At 42.7% G+C, this 26,085-nt stretch overlaps 1 protein-coding gene across 1 annotated transcript in view; it reads right to left on the reverse strand.

The window, feature by feature from the left end:
* The window catches only part of LOC144800615 (vitamin D3 hydroxylase-associated protein-like), a 465,511-nt gene that overhangs the window by 23,197 nt on the left and 416,229 nt on the right, over positions 1–26,085 (reverse strand). The window contains exons 11-12 of the mRNA XM_078671693.1: positions 23,807–23,850; positions 386–425 (exon numbers count right to left, since the gene is read on the reverse strand). Coding sequence (XP_078527819.1) covers positions 386–425; positions 23,807–23,850 — 84 coding nt within the window. The remainder of the gene's footprint in view (positions 1–385; positions 426–23,806; positions 23,851–26,085) is intronic.

Consider the following 26,085-nt stretch of genomic DNA (forward strand, 5'->3'; position numbering starts at 1 on the left):
GGTTGGGTTAGGGTGGTGAGGGGGTTAAGGTGCTGGTAAGGGTAGTGGTGTTAGGGTCAGGTGGTGGTGATTAGGGTAGTGTAGTTAGGGGTTGGAGGTGGTTAGGTGGCACCAGGTGGAGGTGGTAGGGTGTTGGTTAAGGTGGTGGTGTTTAGGATGGTAGAAGATGGTGGTTAGGCTGATGGTAGTTATGATGGTGGTTAGTGCTGTAGGCAGGCAGGCAGGCAGGCAGGCAGACAGACAGACAGACAGACAGACAGATAGATAGATAGATAGATAGATAGATAGATAGATAGATAGATAGATAGATAGATAGATAGATAGATAGATAGATAGATAGATAGATAGATAGATAGATAGATAGATAGATAGAGTGGATTTTTACCTCAACTTCAACATGGTGCTTCAGGAGTGCTTTAGCAGATCTATAATAGTAATTGGAAAATTGAAATGTTAATAGCAATATTCACAGAAATATGTATTTAGTAAATGAGATGGGGTCAATGAAACCCAATAGTAACATATATGAACAGAATTTAACAGAGTAACAGGTCTCAGAACGAGGTACACACATTTCTAATCCCATTTAATTCTTTCGCTTAAGATATCTCACTGTAGATGTACTTGAATAAGCAAGTATATAGACTTCTGTGAATTTCTATGAAATAACTTTAATTGAGTGTGTATGTACCTCCTTCTGATAGATTTGCATTATTGATAAACCAGTAAAGCTGATTGGAGGTGAAGGAGCCAGGCTACAGACCCCTAACATTTTTAGGTCACACCTAGAGTCAGCGCGCATGCGCTGCTCTACGAGAATTGCTGTACTGGAAATGGAATAGAAGCCCCGTCCACTCCCCATCCATATTTTTCATTGGTTGTGTCTTTGTCCTTCATAAATGCTGGCTTCTGATTCAGTAATTGGATTGTTAGTCCCTCCTTAGTACGGCCTTGTTTTCATTTGTAACCTTCCATTGATACTGGCCCTTTGTATTCGGTTGTTACAAGGTATGTCTCTTTAAGTCTGTAAGCACTACTTTACTTAATGAGTTTTTTCTACGTCAGCCATGACATGCATTCCTGCAACATTCATTGCGTGATGCACGCTTTCATTTTCCAAGCAGTCGGTCACTTGTTAATTACTTGCTTTATGCTACCGTGCGCCCAAAATAAACACTAATCTCCTGTGAGCAGCCTGAACCCTGTCCCCTCGGGAGTGAGGGGGGCTTCCTCCCTTACCCCCCAACCTCTATGCAAAGACTTCAGGCTTAGTTTGCGTCAACAATTAAAAAAAAACAATGTGCATTTCATTCATCCGCATTCCCTGTGTCCGCTACTGGCTTCGGAGGTGGGGGTAGAAAATTCCACTTGCGTACCACCATCCCCTCTAATCTGCAGCTGGTTGGCTGTAGTTACCAGCCCTAGATCCAATGTACGAGTTTGGGCAAAGTATCTGCTCAGAACCTCAGCAAGCCTCTGGGCGTTGGGGGCGTTCACACCTCAATTAAGGGGTGGGGGTTTGTTATTCTAAACATCTTGTTGTTTAATTTGTGAAATTAGTGACTGCGCCTTCCCCTTGATCACCCATTCCACCCCACATATTTTACACCCAGACTGAAAAAGGCAAGTTTAATCAGCAGAATATACTCCAAAGCTGCTCGTTTACCCCCCACACCCCTGCCAGTGGCCACCTCTCTCGTCCACTGGGGAGAGAAGCCCTATTGTGTGCGCTCCTCTCTATCTAACACGGGCGTTGGGCGCAGATTCTCAGCCCCCCGGGCGAGTACAGCACCTTCAGGCCTGGGGGTGTGATCTGTGTTTTCTGCATGCAGTGAATGTGCCCTCCAGTGAGCTTCTTTGGTTGAACACCCCCACCTGTCAATTAATTGGACAGAAAACATACCACTCCCACCACACTTGTAGCAGCCGGCATCATTAACTTCATGGGTGGGGGTGGTAGCTGGTGCCCGTTCAGTGGTGAGGTCAGGTTGAAGCAGCCTGGAGTTGGGGGCAGCTCGTATCTCCCAGCTATTCGGATTACTCAGTTTGTCAAGTGACCTCTGACCTCAATCCCAAGGGGGGGGGAGGGGGGGTGTTGCTGCTGGTCGAGCCAAGCTTCGACCACCTCACTGCCCCTATCTCACCTTTCCCATATACAAGCTGTGGCCAACGAAGCGGCTGTAGAAGGGCAAAGACCCTAGGACCGCCCACCCCGGGACTTTAAATATAACCACTATTCTGTGCTGAAATTAAACTTAATAGTTCACTGAATGTGTCCTTTGTCTCGGGTGGGGTTAAGGGTGTCAGTGATTTCCCAAAGCTGTTTGAAGGTGAGGGTGTTTTGTCCTCTGGGAGCTGTTACGAGGCTTCCCACTCTTGCTCACAAGCAGCATGCCCCCGAGCTGGTTCATCTAAGACAGGGGTCTTCAACCTATGGGGCGCGACCCCCACTGGGGCCATGGAGTCATGGGAAGGGTGTCGTGCATTCCCGGGCCTCACTTCGACCTGGACTTTCAAACAGGCGGGCAACTAGAGACATAAAATATTTCGGGGGGGGGGGGGCTAGTTCTTCGAACCATAGACAGAGTGACTGAAAGAAGGGGTTAAAACACAACAAAAGCCTAATTTACAAGTAAATGGTCTTTAAAAGACCTGTTAAGTATTCGGGTGCGGCTGCAATTAGATCGTCGCCAGCCCGCGAAGCTGTGTCAGCCCGGGCTGACACACATGACGGGGGGGGGGGGGGGGGCTGAAGCCCCGTGAGCCCAATGGGTGTTGCGCGCCTGCTTTAAAAAAGAAAACTAACCCAGGCAGTTCATAATGAAATCCAAATACTTCAAGCTGCAATGTTCTCTTGTGCTGTGAAACCAGAGCTGATCAGACAGCTAAATTAGGCTTTTTTCCTTTCAGGATGCCTGCTTGTCTGAAAGGGAAGGAAATATGTGCTACGAGTTATTTTGAAAATGTAAAAGGCAATTTACACCTGAAAGAAGGCTTGGGAGCTGGTACTGGCTTTCACTGATCGAATCACTGTAAGCTTTGTGATGAGCTATGATTTAATTCTAATGGTAAATATATTTACATAGCGCTTACTATCCCAGTGGAAGGCCAGTAAGGAGCAAGAAAAAAAGGGAAAGCCGGCGTAGGATGGGCAGGCTGGCAAAGAAATTGTGGTGAAATGTGTTGGAAGAATAGGAGTGTTTTATACCCAGTGAAGTGCCCAAACACCTGCTAATATGCATTACAGATTGCTGCTGTAAACTGTCACTTACCTGACAGGCACATTGTGAATTCCTATTCAGACATTTCTGTAGCTGACTTTTTATCAGCAGATCAGTACCCCTAAGGCTTTTTATGGGAGCTGACAATAGGTTAAAATGTTGAGGTACTTCAGTTTCATATTCAAATTAATTTTCACAGAGAGGGTCAATGTACTGAAAGACCTTACTAGAAAAGGTGTTTCAGAATAGACAACTGATCTCTGCAGTGCGTGCTTTTAATTGCATTTATATAGCGCTTACTATCCCTAAGGATGCGTTTAAGGGACAGTTATGTACAAAAATTGCATTGTGTATGGTCTGGATATTACAAAAATCTATATTTCGGAAGCACCATTTCATCATAAAATGGTTTTCTCATTTTGTAGCAGTTTATCTTATACTGTGTATAATGCTAGTTTAATAATGACATATATTCACAGTGCTTTCTGTCACAGACTATAACTTCATAGCACCAACCAAGATTTATTTATGTGGCTCTCTAGTTACACAAAGACCATTTAAGGTGGATTAACTACTAAATGTTTAATAATGTACTATATTGCATTGCCTACTGAGTAGCACTTTTTAAAATGCATTTTTAATTTAAGTTGACCCTTAATTTATATGTAGCTACCGGACAGTGAAGGACTTCAACATACAGAATATTTAGTTTTTAGCCATACGTTTGACCCACCCAAGCGCTCACGCTCTCAAGGCCCTCCAGCCGCCCCCCAAACATGACTGAAATCAACAACAGCAGCAAACTAATATAACCAGGAGTCAGTTTTTGCTAAAATAGAAATGTCTGTTTTCATAATGTTAAAAATAAAACCTTTTTAGAAAAATAGTGTGAAAGAAGATTCAGGGACCTCTTCCTCCCCTGGAATTAAAGAAAGCATCCTACTTGGACCTTTCAGTTCATCATTGATGACTGTAAATGGTATGTTTCAATGATGATAAATGATGTTCAGAAACCCCCAGTTCCATGCAGTTGTAAAAGTCAAGCCACCAGCATCCCATGAAATATATTATGGTTCTCCTCGGATGCCTTGCACTAAAGTTGCTCCCTATACATTACAGCCATTATAACCAGGGCCACTGGGATTATGCGTTTGAGAAACTGCAGCGATTTTCACATAATTATAGATTTGCCACATAGTCAATCATCTGCCACATAAGCTGCTGATTTTAACACAAAATTGTATTTATAGCTACACCGGTTCCCTGGTTACTAAAAAGCAGCGACACATGTTGCTGCGCAGTAAGGGCCTTTGCAAAGCTGGACTAGTCACAGTTTTTTTGCTTATTGCTGTATTTGGGTGTTAAACTGGTATTTATGAGGTGCAATCACACATTGACCGTCTCTCTGGAGAAAAACAAACAGACTCATCACATTAGTTCAGAAAGGTGTTATCATCCATATAAATTTTGCCAAAATATGTTTTATTTATGAAAAAGTACCATTGTGAATTTTTGAGTAATTCTATTGGAGGCTTTTTGTTTGAACTCTGTAGTAAGCCTCTGATACACCAAACCACAGACAGCCACACACTTTTGGCTTGCTAAACATGGTTTAATTTTGTTTCCCCACCATAAAATGATTTGCCTACCTTTTTTTTTCAAGCGGGGCGGAATACAAAAAAAGAAAATTGTACTTTACGTCTGAAGAGACAGTTGTGGCCAAGAAATTGCCAACCCACACCCTCCCTTACTCCGCACACACAGCATTGCCTGTCCCTGCAGCTCCACAAGACCAACCTTTGCAATTTTCATCTAGTAGCCCGGCCATGGACAAGGGAAGGATCTGTCACTGTGAGCATTCCCAAGGCTCGGGAAAGGAAATCATTCCCCAATATAATGACTGTAGACGAAGGTAAAAGGTATGTGTTTGTTTAATTAGCGCTTGTGTTTTCAGCTGATCCTCGTTAATTGTTTCAAACTTAAGAGGATCACCTGAAAACACAACAGCTTGTAGCTTGTTTTCAGCCTGTCCTCGCCCCTCCCCTCCAACCCCTCTGTCCTAGTTTACTTTATAGGCAACCAAGGAGAACACAATCCCTAATTCACCCATGCTGTTGCTGCTCCATCTCTTGTATTGGTTCCCTCCTCCCAGCTGTTTCTGCTTGCTTTCCCGCCACATTAAGATCACTGTGGAAATGAACCTTTTAAGATGAGGATTCCAATAAATTGGAGAAAAGGGTCATAATGGAGAGAAGAACGTCAAATGCCAAGGCTAGATTTGTGCTACATGGTGCAATGCCGACGGCATCTGTTGCGTCACTGGTTGCCAGAAAACACACAAGACTACTTTCATGCCACTTTAGTAAGGAGTGAATTCTAGTTTGTGCTTTTAGCATAACCAAGCTTTTCCTATGAATTTCCAGCCAAACATCAAGTTTAAAAAAATCTTTTATAATGAGTCAATTTTGAAAATAACCTATTTTCTAGTATGTAAGAAAAAGATCACACCTATCGCATCCCAGAACATACCACAGACTCTGTCACAGAACATTAAACATGAAAAGAGACCTTTACACAAAGAGCTTTTTTACAAGAACAGATCTGCAGCGTTCGTAAGCAAATATAAATTAACAAAGTAATTATGACTGTCAACACTCTTATCATGCTTACCTTCACAACCAGTATGCGAGACAATCCTTTCCAACAATTGTTACATGTTAACATTACTTTAAAACAGGCTTTTTTCACTGTCAATTTTGAGTAGCTTCCCACAGCTAGTTGTGGCCACTCTTACCTAATAGCTTCTTCGGCTCAGTGCTACGGATTAGCAGGCTCTCATGGAAGAACAAGATGGAGAAAATCTAAAAAACTGGTCGCGTGGTTGGCAGACATCAATGTCAAGCACAAGGAAGAAGAGATGGGTAAGGGGTTTTAATAGACGAACAGAGCCTAGGTCAAGGTCCATGTTTCAATGGGAAGTACACAGCCACAAATAACAGCCAATGTGTATATGTGCATGGGGCCTTAGCTCGACTACGGAACCCTGGCCTTTAATAGTGGTGAGTAGCAACAGGTTGAAAGGTCATTGCCTTATACCAGACAGGATTCTACTGAGGAGCCGTTTCAAGACCCGTAGGACAGACAGACTTGTTTCCACGCAACTTTGGTTTATCCTGTGGTTCATCACTGAAGAGGCAGCACTCAACCCAGTCCTCACAAGTGGCAGCTCCTCCACTAAGGCTGAGGAGCATAGTCCCACTGCTTTTCGCAGTGAAAAAAAAGGAAAAATAATGATAATACCTCAATGCTATTATCATTTTATCTGTTCCTGCTGCGGCATCTTGGCAGGGCAGGCGGATCTGCTCTGCTCTCAAATCAGGGGGAGGAGTGGTGAGCACTATGTAAGTGCGCATGAATGTTTGGCTGGCCCTCTTGGGCCGGCCAAACATTCATGCGCACTTTGCCTGTTTTCCACCCAGCCTGTATTACAGCCTGAGCGGAGACCATGCCCAGGCTCCTATTTCCTAGCTGAGTGCTGAACCATGGCGCTCAGACCAATCATAATGCTGCATTACAGCTTTAGATTTTTTTATGGGGATACTGGGAGCCCGGGTCCTTCCAGCTTCCTGTTTCAAAAGAAGAAGCCAGGAAGAGGACAGAGGGAAGGCGGCGACTGGCAAGTGATTTTTTTTAACCCATTTTCCCTCCTCCCTGCCCCACTGCTGTTTTCCCGGACCAGGCACCAATGGTCCTCATATAAAAGTAAAAAAACAAGCATTTGCAATGTAATAGGTTTCGCATTTACGCGAATTTAAGCTATTGGCATTGTAAGTGACAATGCCTTTTATTTATGTTTTAAAAACAAAAATAAAAGGCACTGTTATGTGCAAGGTCAATAGCTCAAACTCGCGTAAATGCGAGATCTATTGCATCGCAAAGGCTTGTTTATTTATTATTATTGTGAATGTTTTTTGAAAGGCACTGAAGTGGACTGCTCAGACCACAGCGGAAAATTCTCTGGTGCTCCACACAATAACAAAATTGCATATCTGGTGCATGATAGCTTCTTGGTAAAGTGATTTTATTTGTACTCTGTTCCATGTAAAATTGCAGCTAATTAAATGCCGAAGATAAGGGCGAGAAGTGGACTGAACAATGTGCTAGTAGATGCCATTGAAAGAGCCTGAAGTACTGTGAAAATACTACTGGGGCTGGCGGGCACAGCCCTCGCCACAGCTGTCTATTCTTTAGAAACGAAAATACTGGTTTGGCGCTCAGTACACAACACTATCTAATGATGGTCACGGCGACACGCCCGCCCTCCTTTTGTGGCTTCCTGCGGGACACGCATGACGTATATGTGTCAAATGTTTTCCCCTCCACACAACCAGTGTCTTCTTCGCTCAACCTAAATATTTGTTCCTTAAACTTTATATCGCAATGCTTTTAACCCCTTCCATGCTGATGCGTTACCCACCGTGTGCTGATGACGAGCTGAGCTCGTCATGTAACGCGGTAATTACAAAAATGCCGCACACAGCGGGAAAAACGGCCGCACACATGCGGTTAAATGATGGGGCTGGTGAAGGAATAATTCTAAAACCGTAGGTTCTTTGCGGTTTGTGTAACAATGATAACATGTTTCTGGAACATTAGAGGGAGCTGCCTGCTTTCCATGCTGTCTTTGCCATTTTTAACAAACATAGTCTGGTGCCGAATAAACGAACATACAAACGTATTCAGTTTTATCTTTCTGCCAGGTCCAGATTTTTTTTATCCCACCGGTGCACCTTATTTGTACATGGAAGTGGGGTACAGATGGTGCACCCTAAGGGCGCTCTTTGAAATGTGAAGCAGAGGATCCTAACGACCTTCAGCTACTACCATACAAAGGGTTGGCTTTCTGCGTGTAGCCCACTGAGGGGTTCAATCTCCTCATCAAAAGCAGGTCCATTTTTCTCAAAGCAAAAGAAGGAACAGTGGGCTAAAACGTATCCATACTCACCAGGGCAGACAACAAATCTGAGAGTTTGTGCCTCTGTTGCCAGTGGCCAAACTTTCCAATGGAGCCCGATTCACATAACTAATCTGAGATAAAATACTAAACTTACTACTTTTGTTATTCACAGAAGGCATTTAGTAGTAATAAAGTTAGGATTTTGTCTTAAGACAGACTTAAGACGGACAGGTGTGCACCAAAAGGTTACACTGGCAGAAGTTCCGTTGGTTGGCATTAGAGGGGTTTGTAGAAGTAATGGGCACTTTGCTTGAGCTTTGAAGAATAGGAGATTAATAGGTTAATTTATAGCCTGGCAAACCGCCCTGCAACCTGACAAATCAGTAGAGACCATTTATTTATTTTTATTTATTTTGAGAGTTTTATATAGCGCGAACAAGATCTTTGCAGATAACAGAGCGCTTTACAAAGGCAGGTGGAGGGCAGGGGAACAAGGGGGCATAGTGGGGAGGTAGCTCAACATGATCATGTACATAGCACCAATATAGTATATAACATAGTACCAATATAACGTATAGTACAGGTATGAGGTAGCAGGCATAGTTGGAGCGTAAGTCATCACCAGGTTCATGTACATAGCACCAATATAGTATATAACATAGTACCCTTATAACGTATAGTACAGGTATGAGGTAGCAGGCATAGTTGGAGCGTAAGTCATCAACAGGTTCATGTACATAGCACCAATATAGTATATAACATAGTACTCATATAACGTATAGTACAGGTACGAGGTAGAAGGCAAAATTGGAGCGTAGGCCATCCACTCGCTGTAAATAAACACGTGCATAGGAATATATAGGCAATATCATAGCGCCAGACTGGTAATACTGTTCTTAATGTAAAACACACGAAATTGTTCAAGTGTATTTAGCCATAAGGATACTTTTAACTTCTTTCTTAAAAAGAAGGGAGGAAGAGATGAGTCTTGTTTCAGGAGGCAGTGCGTTCCAGATCCTGGGCGCCATACCAGAGAAGGAGCGTTTGTAGGTTTTTTCCTTCCGGAATCTTCGCGGTTTCAGCAGAAGATTGTTCGTGCTCCTGGTGGTTCTGGACCCACCTGAGATTGTCAACTTATGAGTGAGGTAGCTGGGTGATTTCAAGTGTATAGCCTTGTGCGTCATGCAGGCAATTTTCAGCTGAATTCTGGCTTCCAGAGGCAGCCAGTTCAAGGCTTTGAGGTCAGGAGAGATATGCGAATGCTTTTTTGATCCAGTGATGAGTCTTGCTGCCGCATTTAGTGACGCTCTTAGGGGTGCAGTTGTCGTTAGGGGGAGGCCGCAGAGGGCCACGCTGCCATAGTCTATGCGAGGGATGACTAGAGCTTGTACTGCTGTTTGGAAGTCTTTTGCTGGGAGGAAGGGTTTCAGTTTTCTCAAGGTGTTTATTTGGAAGTTCGCCCCCTTAGTAGCCTTGCTGATATGCTGCTGCATGCTGAGGTTTGTGTCTAGTGTTATGCCTAGGGATTTAGCTGAGTCCACGATGGTCGGTTGGACATTGAGTGCTGTTAGGTGCTTAAGCCATGTTTGAGCGGAAGACATTTTCGTGGGAGGTGAGATTAGGAGGAACTCAGTCTTCATAGCATTGAGTTTGAGGTGGTTGTCAGCCAACCAAGATTGGGTGCTTCTGATCGTTGAATTCAGACTCAGGATGTCTTTGGGGGATTGTAACTTGAGATATATTTGAGTGTCATCGGCGTACATGTGAAAGTGTACATTGGATGCTTGTAACAGAGTGGTGAGAGGTTCCATAACTAGGTTGAACAAGGTAGGGGATAAGCAGGATCCTTGAGGGACGCCTAACGATACCGGTACTGGGGAAGACATTAGGTTTTTGCTCTTGAATTTTTGAGACCTGTTGTGAAGAAAGGAAGTGAACCAGCGAAGCACAGTCCCAGATAGGCCCATTCTTGATTTTAGGAGTTCGAGTAAGCTCTCATGTTTCACTGTGTCGAATGCCGAAGAGAGATCAAGAAGGATGAGGAGGCAGGTATTGTTTTGATCTAACATTTGGATGGCGTCGTCGATAATGTGAGTCATAGCGGTTTCAGTACTGTGCCCTGCTCGGAAGCCTGATTGGTGTGGGTTGAGGAGATCAAACTGTTCTATGTGCTTTGTCATTTGCAGTTGGACGCATTTTTCTAGCAGCTTGGCGAGAGTGGGAATGTTGGTAATCGGACGGTAGTTGTTTAGATCGGTGGGGTCGGCTGTTGGTTTCTTCAGTAAAGGTGTAACTTGTCCAACTTTGAGGGAGTCCGGGATGGTTCCTTGTTGTAGTGAGCTATTGATAATTTTAGTCCAGAGTGGGAGTAGCAGAGGGATGAAGTCTTTTACGGCGGGTCAGTGAGGTGATTGGATGGTTTTAGAGTGCTGAGTATTCTGCCAATTTCTCCTTCAGAGTAGGTGTCAAAGGATGACCATGTCGCATTGTTTTTTAGTTCAATGGGTGTTATGCAGTTGGGTATTGAGTACAGGCTTGCGTCATTGCGGAGGTCTCTCTTTATATTGTCAGTTTTATTGTTGAAGAAAGCTGCGAAATCTTCACAAGAAGGGGTAGTGCTGATAATGTCGACAGCTGGGGGTTGTTCCTTAGATTGAGATCGAATTAGTTCGAACAATTTACTTGGACGGTTTTTAGCTTGGTCTAGCTGGATTCTGAAGAACTCTGACTTTGAGCGTTTTATTTTCCTGAAGTATGCATTTCTCTTTTTCCTAAGAGTTTTGCGATGCAATGTCGAGGGAATTGATCTCCAGGTACGCTCTGCCAATCGCATAGCCCGTCTCTCTTCATTGAGACTCCCGTTGTACCAGGGGTTGGATGTCTTCGTGGATACTCTTTTCAATTGCATTGGAGCGGCCTCATTGATTATTGTGGCCATGGAGTTGAGATAGTGGTCAGTTAGGGCCAGCACATCAGAGGTGTCGGTAGGGGGGAGTAGGAGATTGCAGCTGTTGGGGGGTAGAGAGTTTGGATTGAGTTTCCTCATGTCTCTTTTCCAGACTTTGGGCATGGCGTATTGCACCGGGATGAGTTTTACCTTTTCCTTGATGATGAATGTTATAATATGGTGGTCTGACCAGTCACAAGGTTGTATTGAGTCGAGTTGAGTGGTGCCTTCTTTGGAAATGACCAGGTCGAGGGTCGAGCCTTTGTCGTGTGTCGGAGTATTGCAAATTTGAGTGAGGTCAGATGCGGTAAGGAAACTTTTGAGGCTGTTAACTACTGCGTCACTGCCATCATTCCAATGGAGATTGTAGTCACCAAGGTAAATTTGTGTGTGTAGCCGTCCTGCGTTGATTAATATTGTGTCCATGAGTTGTTGGGAGAAGACGAGGTTGTCCCCCGGGGGTGGTACATGATGTGTAACGAGCATACAGGTTTATTCTCACTGGTGACATCAAGGCAGAAGTATTCACAGGAGGTAAGAGAAGGGGCGGTGACTTTATTAATAGAGAGGTTGCTCTTGTAAATGCAGGCGATTCCGCCACCTGTCTTGTTGGGCCTGTCAAGTCTAGTGATGTGGTAGTTGGGGGGGACTAGGATGTCCATGATAGGATTGGAGGATTCAGTTAACCATGTTTCAGTTAGTATGGCCAGGTCAAGGTTCCTAGACCGGATGAGGTCAGCGACCTCCATCGAGTGTTTTTGGGCCGACCTACAGTTGAGAAGTGTGCATTTGAGACTGGGGGTGCAGGGGGAGGTGGAGGGTTCCGTAGTGAGAGGGACTTTGGTGAGGTTGTTGGGAACAGAGCCTCTGTTGCTATACGTGGGGTGCCTACTGGGGTTGGAGAGAATCGTAGAAATGGACATGTGCGTGGTGGCTAAGCTCTTTTGGGTTGCCGGGACATATGTGCTGAGTAGGGTTTGTATGTCGCGGTCCGAGAGAGTCTTGATAGCGCGCTGGGGGCGGTTGGCGGTATTGCGAGAGGGGATAGAGGTCCAATGTGAGGGGTGGTTCGGAAGTGTCTTGATAGCGCGCTTAGGCCTGTTGGAGGTATTGCGAGAGGGGATAGAAATCCCATGTAAGGGGTGCCTAAGATGTGGGGGGGTGTTGTGTATTCGTTGACATGTGGTCGTGCGGGAGGGGTGCGGGAGGAGTAATTCTTTGAGAGAGTGAAGCTCTTCTTTCACTTGGAGGAGGGCGGTCATGATTATATCCAGCGTGACGTGTGTTCTCCAGTCTGAGGCGCTGTGACTCTTGCTGCACATGCAAGTCTGAGGGTTTGGGTCATTCATGTGTTCTCCAATCATAGCCTCAGCTCTGCTGGCAGAGAACTCCCACCACATTGAGAGATGCCCACCTGCCTGGCAGGAATCACATCACCTTCTGTGAACCCACCACCGGTTTCCCAGAAGGTAGAGATGTTTGCTGAGCAATGCCATGTTGGTTTTTGCCCCATTGCGCACACTTTTTTTTGTCAAACCAGAATTGGATGTTGGTTCTGGGGACAACAAAAATAGAGGTCACTTGAATTGTTTTCCACTTGCCACTTGCAGGCTGTCCTTGGTGGTCCCTGACAGACACAAGCATTTGCAATGTAAAAGGTCTCGCATTTGCTAGAGTTTGAGCTATTGGCATTGTTAATGACAGCGCTTTTTATGTGTTTTGAAAACCTTCAAGCAGTGCGTAAACACGTATTTAGTCGTTATAGCCATTGCTTACGAGAAGCAAGGCTGACAGTAACTGTGCCTCTTTTGCTGCCAGGCTTGCTTCTCCAAAGCAAGGACCAGAAGTACAAAGTGCATGTTTATGCATCGGTTGCAGGTTTTCAAAACGCACAAATAAAGGGCATTGTCATTTTCAATGCCAATAGCTCAAATTCTCACAAATGCGAGACCTATTGCATGGCAAATGCTTGTTTTCCTCAGGACCAGGGTCTGTGTGAGGTGCCACGGGTACAAATGTAGCAAGCTAAAAACATCAAATGCCCATATTGTATTCTAAGTGTGAAAGCATTTTGTCCCTGGTGGACACTTGTGATGGGAGACGGAGGGTCAGGCCAGTCTCGAACAGTGGTCTACAAACTTTTTAATGCCTCCCTACCCCCATGTCCAATCTTGAAAAAATGTCATCTCGTATACCGCAGAATTAAAACAGTTTAAACTATTATTCTACAGAATTGGCAGCCCATAACATTTTGAACAATTCAAACACTGCAATTTGCTCAGGGATTACTTTAAAATGCAAATACATGTTTGACAGCTTTGTTTTAGCAGCCTGGCATTCCTGAATTTTAAAAGTATCCACATTGCGGTTTTTTTTTCTAATTCTTGTCTAGGCAGTGCTTGCGCTACTGCGATTGCATAAAAAAATAAAAGGAAAAAAACCCATTTGCAATGCAATAGGTCTCTCATTATTGGACGTTCGAGCTATTGGCGGTGCAAATAATAACACGCCAGTAGCTCAAACTGTCAATAATGCAGGTCCTATTGCATTGCCAATGCTTGTTTCATTTAAGTTACAGGTTTCGGTGAAACTGATCCACCTGTAATCATGATTAGCCTAGGTGAATTTATGCCGTTCGTAAGTCATCCCGCGAGTGACATCTTTGTCCAATGTTTTCAAGTATATAAGTTATTGCTGGTCTAAAACTGATGCTCAAATATAGACCCTACAGGCTCAGTACATTCACTGCACTCCTCCCCACCACTCTGAGTACTCACCAGGTGACCAACTTGCCACCAAGGAACACCGTACCTCTTTTGTCTTCTAGTTCTACCCAGGGCAAGTACGGTGGTCCTATATCAAGCTCTTGTACCCCTTGTTGTTCACGAAGTTTGGAAACAGACAGGATCTACTTGCACTGTAATCAGTACGCTCAGAGTAAGGAGAAGATGTTCTACCAAAAGCAAGATCATGAGCGAAGAACAGGTGGGAATGGAGTAAAAGGTTTGAGCAATCTGCAAAGGAACTTTCACTGTGGACTGTATTCTGTGCCAGTGACTTCTGTGGAATTCAAAGACACGCGCACATGTGGGTTGGCGCTTCATAATCAAATGTTAGAGGGAAATATATGATTGAATCTACAAAATGCGTCTCTATGGATTCCTACAGACTTTAATGAGTGATAAACTTCGAGAAAGAGTCGCATTACACTTTTAAATGAATGTATATGTCTGTATGTTCACCATCATGCCGATAAAACGTTACACAAGATATTGAGTTCAAAGACAAATGACTAGGTGTACAGTAAGCAAGGAGCTAGAACAGTCCGTTTTGTAGGTCACAGGAATAGACCAACACTGCACTGTTTAATTCAATGTTTGAATTTCAATACAGTGATGTATATACACATTTTCAGGCATCAGTTCTGCAGGTTCTGTAGTGCAAATCTAAGAAATGTCCTCTCCTATAATTCAGAAGTTGAGGAAAACATTTAGTGGTACCTATTTAGCACTTATTTCTGAAAATGAAAGGGATAGCTTGTGCAAAAATCAGAAGTCGCCTTTTATAGTAAATTATTATTTCGCAGATTAATTTGAGGGCTGAGATTCTTTGTTTATATTCTTTTTCACTTTACATTTCATTAACATTTATAACTTTTAAAAACGTTTATGCTTACTGTGTTGCTGGATACTGAAGCGAAGTTACTTGCAAAACTTCTATTAGAAGAAATAATGGCTTGGGTAGAAGACCAAAAATTCTTGCACATTACTGGGTTTACGAGTCTGTGTTCTTCAGTAGACAAAAAATAGCCATAACACAGTTTAAGACAAGATAAAGTCCAATCTCAGCTGTGTGTTGTCAACCACTCTGTTTCCGCTACAAACAAAAGAGGCGACTGTGGCATGAATTAACATATAAGGGATCAAGTGTAAGAACTTAATACAACTTAAGTATTTCTAAAGAGTAGGTTCACGTTTGGGCGTCTTGGTGCTGAAATCATAAATGTTTGACATATCCAGCTCAATGTAAGTCACCGAGTTGGGTAATGTATTGTCTTTAATAATAGATAACTGGATAATGGTGAAAATAGACTTACAAAGAAACCTTACACCTAAAAAACTGATGCCGAAGCACAGATGTTGTTGTGGCCTCATTCGAGTGAAGATGCTTGTGACGTCATCTGTAGAATGATATAAACAGTTTGGGTATAAATGTCCATGAGCGAATTTGATGAGGACAACACTGGGAGCAAGATATCAGCCTGGAGGTGTCCTGTAAAGTAATGTTGATGGTGTTCTTGCAATAAAACGTCTGGCAAGATTATGGAGTTTGTGATTTCTTTGGAATAGAACAGATGTGGCCACCAGGAGCTCTCTGAGCGGAGGGCAGGTCATTCTCATCAATCCACCACCCCTTAGGATTTCCTCAGTGTAATGACTGATGGTGGCTATCTTGAATTGGATTGGGAGAATATCCCTGATGCATTAATAGGCTTTTAAGTGTCAGAACATTTCTGGCAAACTATTCCAGGGGATGTGCTTTTGTTCATTATTAAAGGAGGAATGTTACTCCAAGCGAATTACGGATTTTTTTAATGGAATTATTCTCTATCCTGGGAACCCTTCAAATGTACTTTGACCTGTTCAATGCCAATGTATTCAGACGAATGCTTATAACTGTTGCTACTATTTTAGTTTGTCATATTAGCCTGTTGTATTAGTTTATGTTGTCATTATACTATTTTAATTTTTAATTTCGCCGAGACCCAATTGCAATGGCTTCTATTAGTATGCCTCAGCCTCCACCATTCTGGAGTAATGGAAGAGAACCAGTTCTTCCTTGGAAAAGGTGGAAGAAGTTATTTGACTCCCATTTGGTGGCTATTGGTGGTGAGAAATGTTCTCCAGCAAGGGAGTAGTTGTTCTGCACAATTTAGGCATAGAAAGAAGAAACATTTACAAAAGTTTGGAAGAGATTCCTATTGGTAAAGGTGGTGGTGAAGCTGGTGACATATATGAAATGTATCTCAAAATGCTTGAGGCACATTTTGCGAAAACAAATAAATGTGATGTTGGAAAGACACATATTGTTCTCTTCGCAACAGGGTTAACCTGAAAGAAGTGGAATTTCCTTAGCTTCTTTGAGGAACTCAGTGATGACCTGTGAGTTCGTTGATCTAACTGTTGCACTAATAAGTTATGGGAGAAACTTCTTATGAAGAATCCGTACTTGAAGGATGCAGTTGCTATTATTGAAGGTACAGAGCAAGCATACTTGTCAATGGGTGAAAGATGAAAAATGATTCTGGCAAGCAAACTAGAAAGTTTGAAACTATTGTTGAGATTAATAAGCTGGACAAGACATCTAATGAATTTTTTAACTTAAATGCTAGTAACTTTAGATGCTACAGATGTCGATGCGGAAACCATGGTTCCTATAGTGCTAATCACATGGCCAGGAGTTCTGTCTGTAGGAAGTGTGGTAAGCATGGTCATTACGCTCGGGTGTGGAAAGTCACTAATGAGAATGTGAAGAATGAGAATGCTAATATGAGACAAATTGATGATTCTAATGGAAGGCATTAGGAAAATTGCACTTCACATAACTAGGAGACCTGTCTGTGGGGTCTCTCAAAATGCCAGAATGCAAGATCACTCTTGGTGATAGAGAAATTAATTTATTGGCAGATTTGGGTTCACCTTTTACCTAGATTGGTGCCAAGAATTGAGTGTTTGGAGAGGAGAATATTTCTTTGCAGAAGCCTGACATAAATCTGTTAGGGTATGGTTCTTGATTTGATTGTTTGATTGTACCCAATAAAATTTACTGTAAGGGTAGAGAAACTTTTGGAAAAGTGTATGTCGCTCAAAAAGGGGACAACTTGTTCAGTTGGTGGCATCAACGTGATCTTGGAATCACACTGAAACCTAATGCTACTGACCAGGTCATAATGGCTTCCCTTATCGGTGACAATGAGAACGCAGTAACACAATTCCTTGACATGCTTCGGGACAGTTTTAGGGTAACTATGCAATTTTAAACATAACATTATTCCAAAGAAATAAAGAAGTACGTGTACAAAGCACACAAAGTGCCTCTTCTAATGATTGCATCTTTTAAGTGTGAATTGGAGAGATGAAAACAATTGGTGTGATAGAGGAAATTGAATGCTCAAAGTGGTTGGCACCAGTTCTTTTAGCCCCCAAGGATGGTCGCAAAAGCATAAGCAGGAATGTAGATCTAGGTGATTTGAGTGGATGTATATGGATGGATAGACAGCCCTGGCCTAACATATCTGAGGTGCTTTCTCTTCTGAATGGTGCACAAATAATTAGTGTGATGGGCCCATCCTCAGCATATCATCAGGTTGGTCTAAGTGGTGAATCCAAATCATTGACATAATTCGTTACTCCCTTAGGTCCTTATTGTTTTCTTAAGAGACCTTTTGGGTTACAGACTGCGGGCACTTGTTTTCAAAGTAGAATGAAAACTGTTTTTGAAGGCGTATAGAAAGTTTGTTTTTTCCAAGATGATATCTTGGTTTTTAGTAAAGTCAAAGAGGAGCAAGACACAATCCTTGTGGAAGCTTTAAGTAGGTTGTAGATGCATGGTTTGATCGTGAAAAAGGAGAAATGTCAGTTTAGAGCAGGAACTTTGAAATATCTTGGATACACAATTTCAGGAGAGGGTATCAGTCCTAAGAAGGATCTTGAGGAAGTTATTGTTAAGGCACCTGTGCAGTTGGATAAAAACTACTTAAGGTAATTTTTAGTTTTAGCAGAATGCTATTCAAAGTTCATAAATAACTTTGCATCTATGATTAATTCTTTATGGTCTCTGGTGAAGAAGGTTGCTGAGTTTGTGTGGTCGGAGGATTGTGATGTTGTTTTTCAGAACATCAAGAAGAAATTGGGGTATTTGCCTACTTTGGGATATTTTGATGTGTCCAAAAGAACTGTGTTGATAATGGATGCTAGTCTCCGTGGCTGCGGCAGTGTTAACATAATTGCCGATGGTGAGGAAAGATTAATAGAATTTGCCTCCAGAGTGGTCATAGGTGCAGAATCCAATAACTCAGTTATCAAGTGGGAAGCATTTACCTGCAATTGGGCCATACTAAAGTAAACATTTTATCTGTGGGGTTTATCCTTCACCAGTAAGTGACCATGACCCTTTGGTTCATATTTTATCTTGCAAGGAGGGTCGGGCATGTCTCCACACATAGAGGGGGATAGACAGTGTGAGGGAGTACACCTTTGATGTGCAATACATTCCAGATATGCAGAATCAAGGGGCCGATAGTTTGTCTAGGATGCCACTTATGAAACAAGGATTTTCAGAAGCAGCTGGGTATGAGGACTAGGTCATCAAATTGGCCCAGTGGATTCACTAAAAAAGAAGATGAGGTGAAGACTATTCAGGAGGATAAACATATGAGAACATTGTGGGTTTTCTGGTGAATGGTTGCCCTGATGTAGCAGAACTGGATCATCAAAGTAGGAAGTATTATGTTGTCAGGCAGGAGTTGTATTTGATGGAGGCAGCTGTGTGTAAAGCTAACAGGAAAGGTCCTATTCGAGAGCAGTTAGTGAACATTACTCATGAAGGACATCTGGGAAGGAACATTACTCATGAAGGACATCTGGGAAGGAACATTACTCATGAAGAACATCTGGGAAGGAACACAACTAAAGCGTGATTGAGGGAAATTGTATTAGTGGCCCTGGGTGCATAGGATGGTGGAGGATGTGGTAAGAAAGTATTGTGTGCCCAAAATGATCAGAATAAAATTGTTGGACAGGCACCATTATCTCCTGCATCTGTGCTGATGAACCTTGGATGTTCGGTTTGGCCATTGAGGGTCCATTTGATTTGCTAGGAAAGTTTTTTCATTGTTTTGGTTGACTACGCCACAAAATTGGGCTTCTGCAAAATGTGTGAGTGAATGACCACACATGTGATTCTGGAATTTATAAAAGATGAATTTGAGCATGAAGGCATTCCAACAGTGATTATTATAGATAATGGAGTCCAATTTACATATGAAGAAGCGAGACTTTATCAAGAATTTGGACATTACACATTTATGCACAGCCCTGCATTGTCCTCAAGTTGATGGACTGGTGGGGGGTATGAACAAACTGGTGAAACCTAGTGCACAGAGAATTCTCCAGTGGAAGTTGACTATGCATACAATGTTGAGGGAGAAGTTGTGGGCGCATAGGACAACACCGAATTATGCCTCTAAAATAGCTCTCTCCGAGGGCATGGAGGGTAGAACGTCAGCTTCCAAACTTACCCCTTTTGGTTGGGTGCCTCACTAAGTTTGAAGGAGAGTACAGAGGCATTAAAGTCGAGGATTGTGAGGCATTAGGAGAGGTCTAAAGTGTGGCATGATAAAGCACCCAGAACTAAGCAGAAGTCATGGACTGTTGGTGAGTGGATTCTGGTTAAAGGCTCATATTTGGAAAGAAACGTATGTCACCATTTATGGGGCCTTTCAAAATCAGAGAGGTCAAGAGAAATGTAGTGGTCTTACACACAGGGGAGGTATATGGAATATGTCAAGGTTGGTGAAGTGTGATAAAGTTGTTGTGAATTATGATCTTCTCTCGGGTGACCACAGTGTGAATTCCACAGTCATTTACGAGCCTGGGAATGCTACAACATTTTCTGCTTATGGACTGCTGATTTGGCAACAGTTTTTCCAGTCACATCCTGGAGGCAATGGTCAATAACTGTTTTGGCTATGCCAATGCTTGTTTTATATTGGCGAGAAGTGCCAGCTTTCCCAACGAAAATAACGTGTTTTAAAAACTATGACAAAACAAGCATTGACAAAGTAAAATGACTGGCAACCAACTATGGGCATATTGGCTTTGCCAATGATTTTTATGTTTTGTAATCAGTAACAGAAGAGGGTGAAAAACAATATTGGAAACAAAAAGCTGTATGTTCCCAAGAGTTATACGCAATTCTAAATTCAGGAAGGGGTTACCATTTTAAATAACCTACATTTTCCATACTGGTAACATCATAAAAATAAAGTTCAAAGCATTGGCTTGTGCTATTGCCTCTCATCAATGTATAGTTATAAAACACATTGTTGTGAACAGAGACCCTATTTAAGTGTAAATGCACTTGCCTCCAATTGCGACAGATTTCATTTGAACTTTTATTGCATACCCATCATCCCTCATTTAGTATGATTATGTGATTGACATAATTTGGTTGCGGAGACATGCAAGCTATTTTGAAATTATTGGAAAATATTATGTCATATCTAGATGAGTTGACAACAATTGCAAAACTGGAAATACCCATACTGCAGTGCAACAGTAAGAAGATTTTATGGAAAGTATTTGTCACATTTACTTACAATACCACCTGTACGATTATATTGACAAAGTGATAACAAATAGTTTCTACATATCCAGACAAATGGGTTGGGCTATAAATGTCTCCAGATTGAAATAGCAAAACCAACGCATGGTCAAGGAAGGTTATATAGTGTCTGTAAGAGCAACAGTTCAGTTGCATGTATAGGAGTGACAGTTTCTGCCAGAGTAAATCTGATACACAACTTGGTGTTTCTGCGTTATTTAGTCTCTGGAACACTTGGTTACACAACAGGAGTTGTATAACCCCTTGTTTTTTCTCTGTTCACTCCTTTTTGGCAGTATACGTGTAGTATTGGGAAGACTGTTATAGTGCCATCCTGAGCTGATATCATCACTGGAATGTTGGAGGTGGTGCTAAAGTAAAAGTGAGTGTAGGTTAGTTGGGAGAATGACTAAGAAATTGAAAGAGAAGAAGAGGAGTGAGGAGGTGACAAGAGAAACGTGGAGATCAAGAGCTACTGTTCATGCAGGTAACCTTAACAGGAGATTAATTTCTGGCTGCGGGAAGGAAGTATCACAAGTACTTATGTATGAAATTATTCTGAAACGGTGCCCAGCGAGAGCTTCATGTCAAAGATTAGCTAAAAAGACAGCAGACAGTACAGCGCATTTCTGACAGCCAAGCTTGTTTTCAAAACCTGTAAAAGGTTAAAATAATGAAAACCACGTGAAATGTGAGTATAATGAAATCAATGGAGTGCATGTCCCCAGGATGCATTTGGAGAACTGTTGCAGCCAGCATGCCCAGCAGTGTTTCACTTTTGTGAAATGTTGAAAGGCTCTTTCCAACAGGAGATGCGTCATGGTTGTTAGAGCCAGTGGGACGGCACCTGACTTCCATCGCTCTAATTGATTAAGAATGTAACGAGCGCTGTTTATATGCGTTACCAGGCATGATGGATACGAAATCCAAAGATAGTGTTCAGGGATCTTTTAGATGCAGATAAAAGATTCTTTGTGGAACAGAGCCTCCAATAGTGAATGGAAGCCAGAGTAAGACAGAGTAATTGCTCATATAACTTTGGACCACATAAAGCAGAGTCACATTAGTCGCAAAATCACAAAGCCTTCAAGCAGGCGCTGAAATAAATGTGTGGTGCACTTTCAGACACCACCATTTGCCACAACTTGCGGTCATCACTACGAAAACACAGTAAGCAGTTGTAGAGCACAGCAGGTTCTCTAAGTTATTTTCACTCTTATTTTTCCCTCGATGAAGTTAAAACAAGGCACTGTGATTTTAAAAGTCTTTGCAAGAGATCAATAAACAGGATAGCTGAATACTGCCACAGAACAAGTCAGACAATGCCACTCTAGATGTCTCAATCAGAGCAGGCGCTGAAATGAATGTATGAAGCATTTGGAGCGCAACCGGCCGCCACTTTCTACTGGAGAGCATTTAGATAACAAGGCACTTTCACTCTATCTCACTTTATTGCACTCACCGAGATGTTTTTTTGGGAGAAATTCGGCTGACTTATTTGACTTTAGGGCCGGGTATTAGACCCTGGAGAGGGCTTTAGAGACGTAGAGAAACTAGCCCAGGAGTTGTATGCGCGAGCGCGCACCGCAAAAGTGAAAGTGCATCGCGATGCACTTGGCAAAAGTGAAAGTGATTGGAGGCGTGTTGTTTTGTTATGCTTTTGAGAGGATGGGGTAGAGAAAGTGCTGCTCGGGCAATCGCGATCAAGCGACCAATGGCGGAGCAAGGCGCTAGCGCTTGTGCGCATAATAGTAAGCTGGTGGCTGGCCTTTGGTAGCCCTTGAAAAACTCGCTTACTAAATGTCTCGCCAGATCAGCACATGCGCTGGCTCTAGCGAGACCTAAAAATTAAACTTATAACTTACATTTTTTTCTTTATAAATGCATCCCATTTTCCTTTAAGGAAAACTGGCAGCATCTTTTTTTAAAAAAGCAACCACAGACATGGTAGTCCTCTGACCTCAGCAGGCCACCATCCCTGTGATGGCTGCAATTCTTAATGGGTCACAAACTACGACCTACCTCAGTAATGTTCAAGAGGTAGGTCGATTTGTGACCCACTCGGAATTGCTACTTAAAAGTTGTAAATTGTGTTACATAAGGAATTGCGATGTCTTAATTGCGATTCGGTAATAATCACAATTTGGAATTCGCAATTTCTACTTTTTATACATCTGGCTATTATTTTTAACATAGCAATTAGGAGATGTGTGCAAATTGACATACCTCATGAATATTAATGAGGTAGTTCGCAATTTGTGACTCACTGGGATCACAGCAATGACAGCGATGGTGTCCTGCTGGTGTCAGCAGACCACTAGGTCTATGATTATTTTTTAATAAAGTAACTTTTTTTAATGCAGCCAGTTTGCCTTAATAAGGATGTATTTAAAAAAATACAACATGAAACGTATAAGTTGTAATTTTTACAAGTAGGCAGTGGTTCTTGGGACCACTGCTCTTAAAAAATATGTCTAATTTGCTAATGGGTTACCACCTCCTTTGAAGAAGTGGTAAAATATTAGTGTTTTGCAACCAGAAGTCAATTGCAAAACATAGCACTACCATTCGGTATTTGCAAATGATGCCATAAACACGCCCTTTCTAAATATCAAACTTGTTACCGAACTGCAATTTGAGGTTTGTACACTAAAAAAGCATTGTTGAGGTTGCAATCAGCATTATTCTACCAATCTGGCTGTTTGCTACTTCAAAAATGCTTCGTACATCCGGCCCATAGCATCATGGCCAGCATCAGCAACAAAGACCAGAGGTATTCATACCTTTCAGTCCAGACCAAAGACTAAACTCCCCCCGCCCCCCAATAAAACCAAGAAAATGGCCACCCCACAGTGGCCTAACAAGAAATATTAGATTTCTCTCCGAAGTGAGAATGCAACACTTGTTGCTGTCACTATCCTCATGGAGAACTTTTCATTTTGTAATATGTGTGCAAACATGCGGTTCTATACCTTATACTTATAAGTGATGCATTTTGTATTTCTTAAGTTTGTTATATTCTAGGTCATTTACATTTTACAAATCGATTTATGCTTTAAAGTATTGCATTAATTAAAAACCTTTGTAAACACCATTGATTCACAGCTGAAAAAATGCAACACTTGGATAAAGGAAATGATTTTAATGCCCATTCTTTCACATTACTCAGCCTCAGTTTTATTCCCTGTGTGCCAGGAAGACAACTACGCATGGACACAAAGGCAACTCCCACTGCAATTCATCAGAAAGTGGACATCCAGCTACCCACAGTGACAGGCAACTGTGAACAACACTTACCCCATGCCTCTAAATGTTCGGCAGACATGTGAAAACCTGGGAAACTGAAGGAAAAACAAAAACTTTTTTAATGTTTTCTGGACTATGACGTTTAAAGAAATCTGTGATCTAACAACATGCCTCTATCAATTGGGACCTCCTCAACGGTGCTCAAATTTAGGAAAGAGTTGAAGACTCGCCTCTTTAAAGAACACTACATCAGAATGCATTAACCATTCACAACCCAGCTTCCTCTCTCCTATTACTTGTTGACTTTATGCATGATTTTGACCATGTACAGTGTTCTGCCGTCTTTTGGCTAGGTTTGTGCTATAGAAAGAAACAGAAACATGCATGCATACATAGATACACAAAGCTTGTTAATTGAACTTAAGTGATGGTGTCAAGACAGAGTCCAAAACACAGTGAAACTATTGTATATATTTAGATTTTTATAGAGTGCTATTTGTTTCAGCTAGTTTATTAGGAGCCCTAGGTGAAATACAGAAAATGGGTTTGGATTCCAACTGGTGTAGGGAGGATCCTGGTGTAACAGTCTTTAGCCTTTATTGCCAGAGATGGAAAGTTTAGTTGCCTGCTGAAGGAGAGGCTACAACCTGATGGAGGATATTTAGTCCTTTATGCATTAATCTTCCCTCACATGCAGCATTTATCGAATATATGTTGTTACTTCGCAAAACAATAGTACGCATGTTTTTACTTAGCGGTTTTTACTTAGCGATTACCATTACTTCGCAAACTTTAACTGCGCATGCAGGGTGAAACCCAAAAACCGGTCCTAGGATGGTTGTTTCCGGTCCAGGGAGGACCTGTCTTGGCAGTTCGGGCTGGACTGTTCCCATGAGGCACAGGGTCAAGACTGATTTGCATATGGCCAGGTAAAAACTGGGGTGGCATGGTGAGCAAAAGAATGATGGATATAACCCAGATCTCTTGACTGGGGGTGAATGATTTGATTTGTTCTGCGTTCCTTCCATCAATTGTGTGTCTTTTGCTTTCTCGCCCTAAGTGTGCCAGACGTGGGTCCTGGGCTCACTGTGCCACTGGAATCAAGCTATACTGGCTGATGAGGGGTGAAACCCCGAAAACGGTCCTAGGATGCTTGTTTCCGGTCCAGGGATTACCTGGCTTGGCAGTTTGAGCTGGACTGTTCCCATGAGGCACAGGGTCAAGACTGATTTGCAGGAGGAGGAGCTTAACGCGCATCCGAGATGGCCGCGTGAGCCTCGCTGCCTCCCGCATTTATCCTGTGCAATATCCTGATTTGATGGAAGATCATTGAAGACACAACCCGGCTGATGTACTAGCAGGTTTTTGGGTCGAAATCGGACGCAGGGTCCCCGAGCTTTGCCGTCTTGAAATTTGCGGCCTTCTCCATGGAACAGCCTGGACCTTGAGTTGTGGCAGTGCCCGTTACGTTAAAAATATTTATACCGCGCACGTTCACCAACGGTTTCATGGCGCTCTTGACATAACGGCAACTGGGGTGGGGGAGTTACTGAAATGCTGACTGAAACAAGTAGGTTGTTAACAGTCTGCGAAAGTGAGCGTAGTTGGAACAGAGGCGGAGTGCAGTTGGAAAGGAGTTCCAGGTGGTGGGGGCCATAGCAGAGAAACTCAGACCACCGTGCTTTTTGCGTCTGGTTTTAGGAATGACAAGAAGATTAAGAGTTGCAGAACGAAGGTCTCTGTGAGGCACATACCGTGTCAAGCAGGAAGAGATGAATGCAGGGGCTAGGTCAGATAGGGCTTTGAAGGTGATACAGCCCAGTTTGAAGGTGCAGCGTTTAGTGATGGGGAGCCAGTGAAGGCTACGCAGAAGAGGGGTGACATGCTGATATTTTGGCTGGCGGAAAATCAAACGGGCTGCCTGGTTCTGGATAAGTTGTAACCGGTGGAGATGGATTGATGGAATTCCGGCATACAACGTGTTAGCATAGTCGAGTCTGGAAGTGATCAGTGCTAGGATAACTAGAGTTAGGGCATCTCTAGTGAGGAACCTACTGATTTTACGAATCCGCCTTAGATGAAAAAAACAGGATGAGGTGACTGCGTTGATATGAGGTCTCATAGAGAGGTCCTCAGAGATGACCACCCCCAGACTCTTCACAGTGCTGACCGGGCTAGGTGGAATCCCCAGGGAAGAGGGCCAAAAGGTGGAATTCCACGGATTAGTGGAGCCCCCTACAAGTACCAGCTCCGTTTTTGTGGGGTTCAGTTTTAACTGACTGTGGAGCATCCACTCAGCGATGTTGAGCAAAGTGGTTTGAAAGTTAAAA

This window comes from Lissotriton helveticus, chromosome 1_2 (genome assembly GCF_964261635.1).
Source record: "Lissotriton helveticus chromosome 1_2, aLisHel1.1, whole genome shotgun sequence".
In the NCBI taxonomy this organism is placed as follows: domain Eukaryota; kingdom Metazoa; phylum Chordata; class Amphibia; order Caudata; family Salamandridae; genus Lissotriton; species Lissotriton helveticus.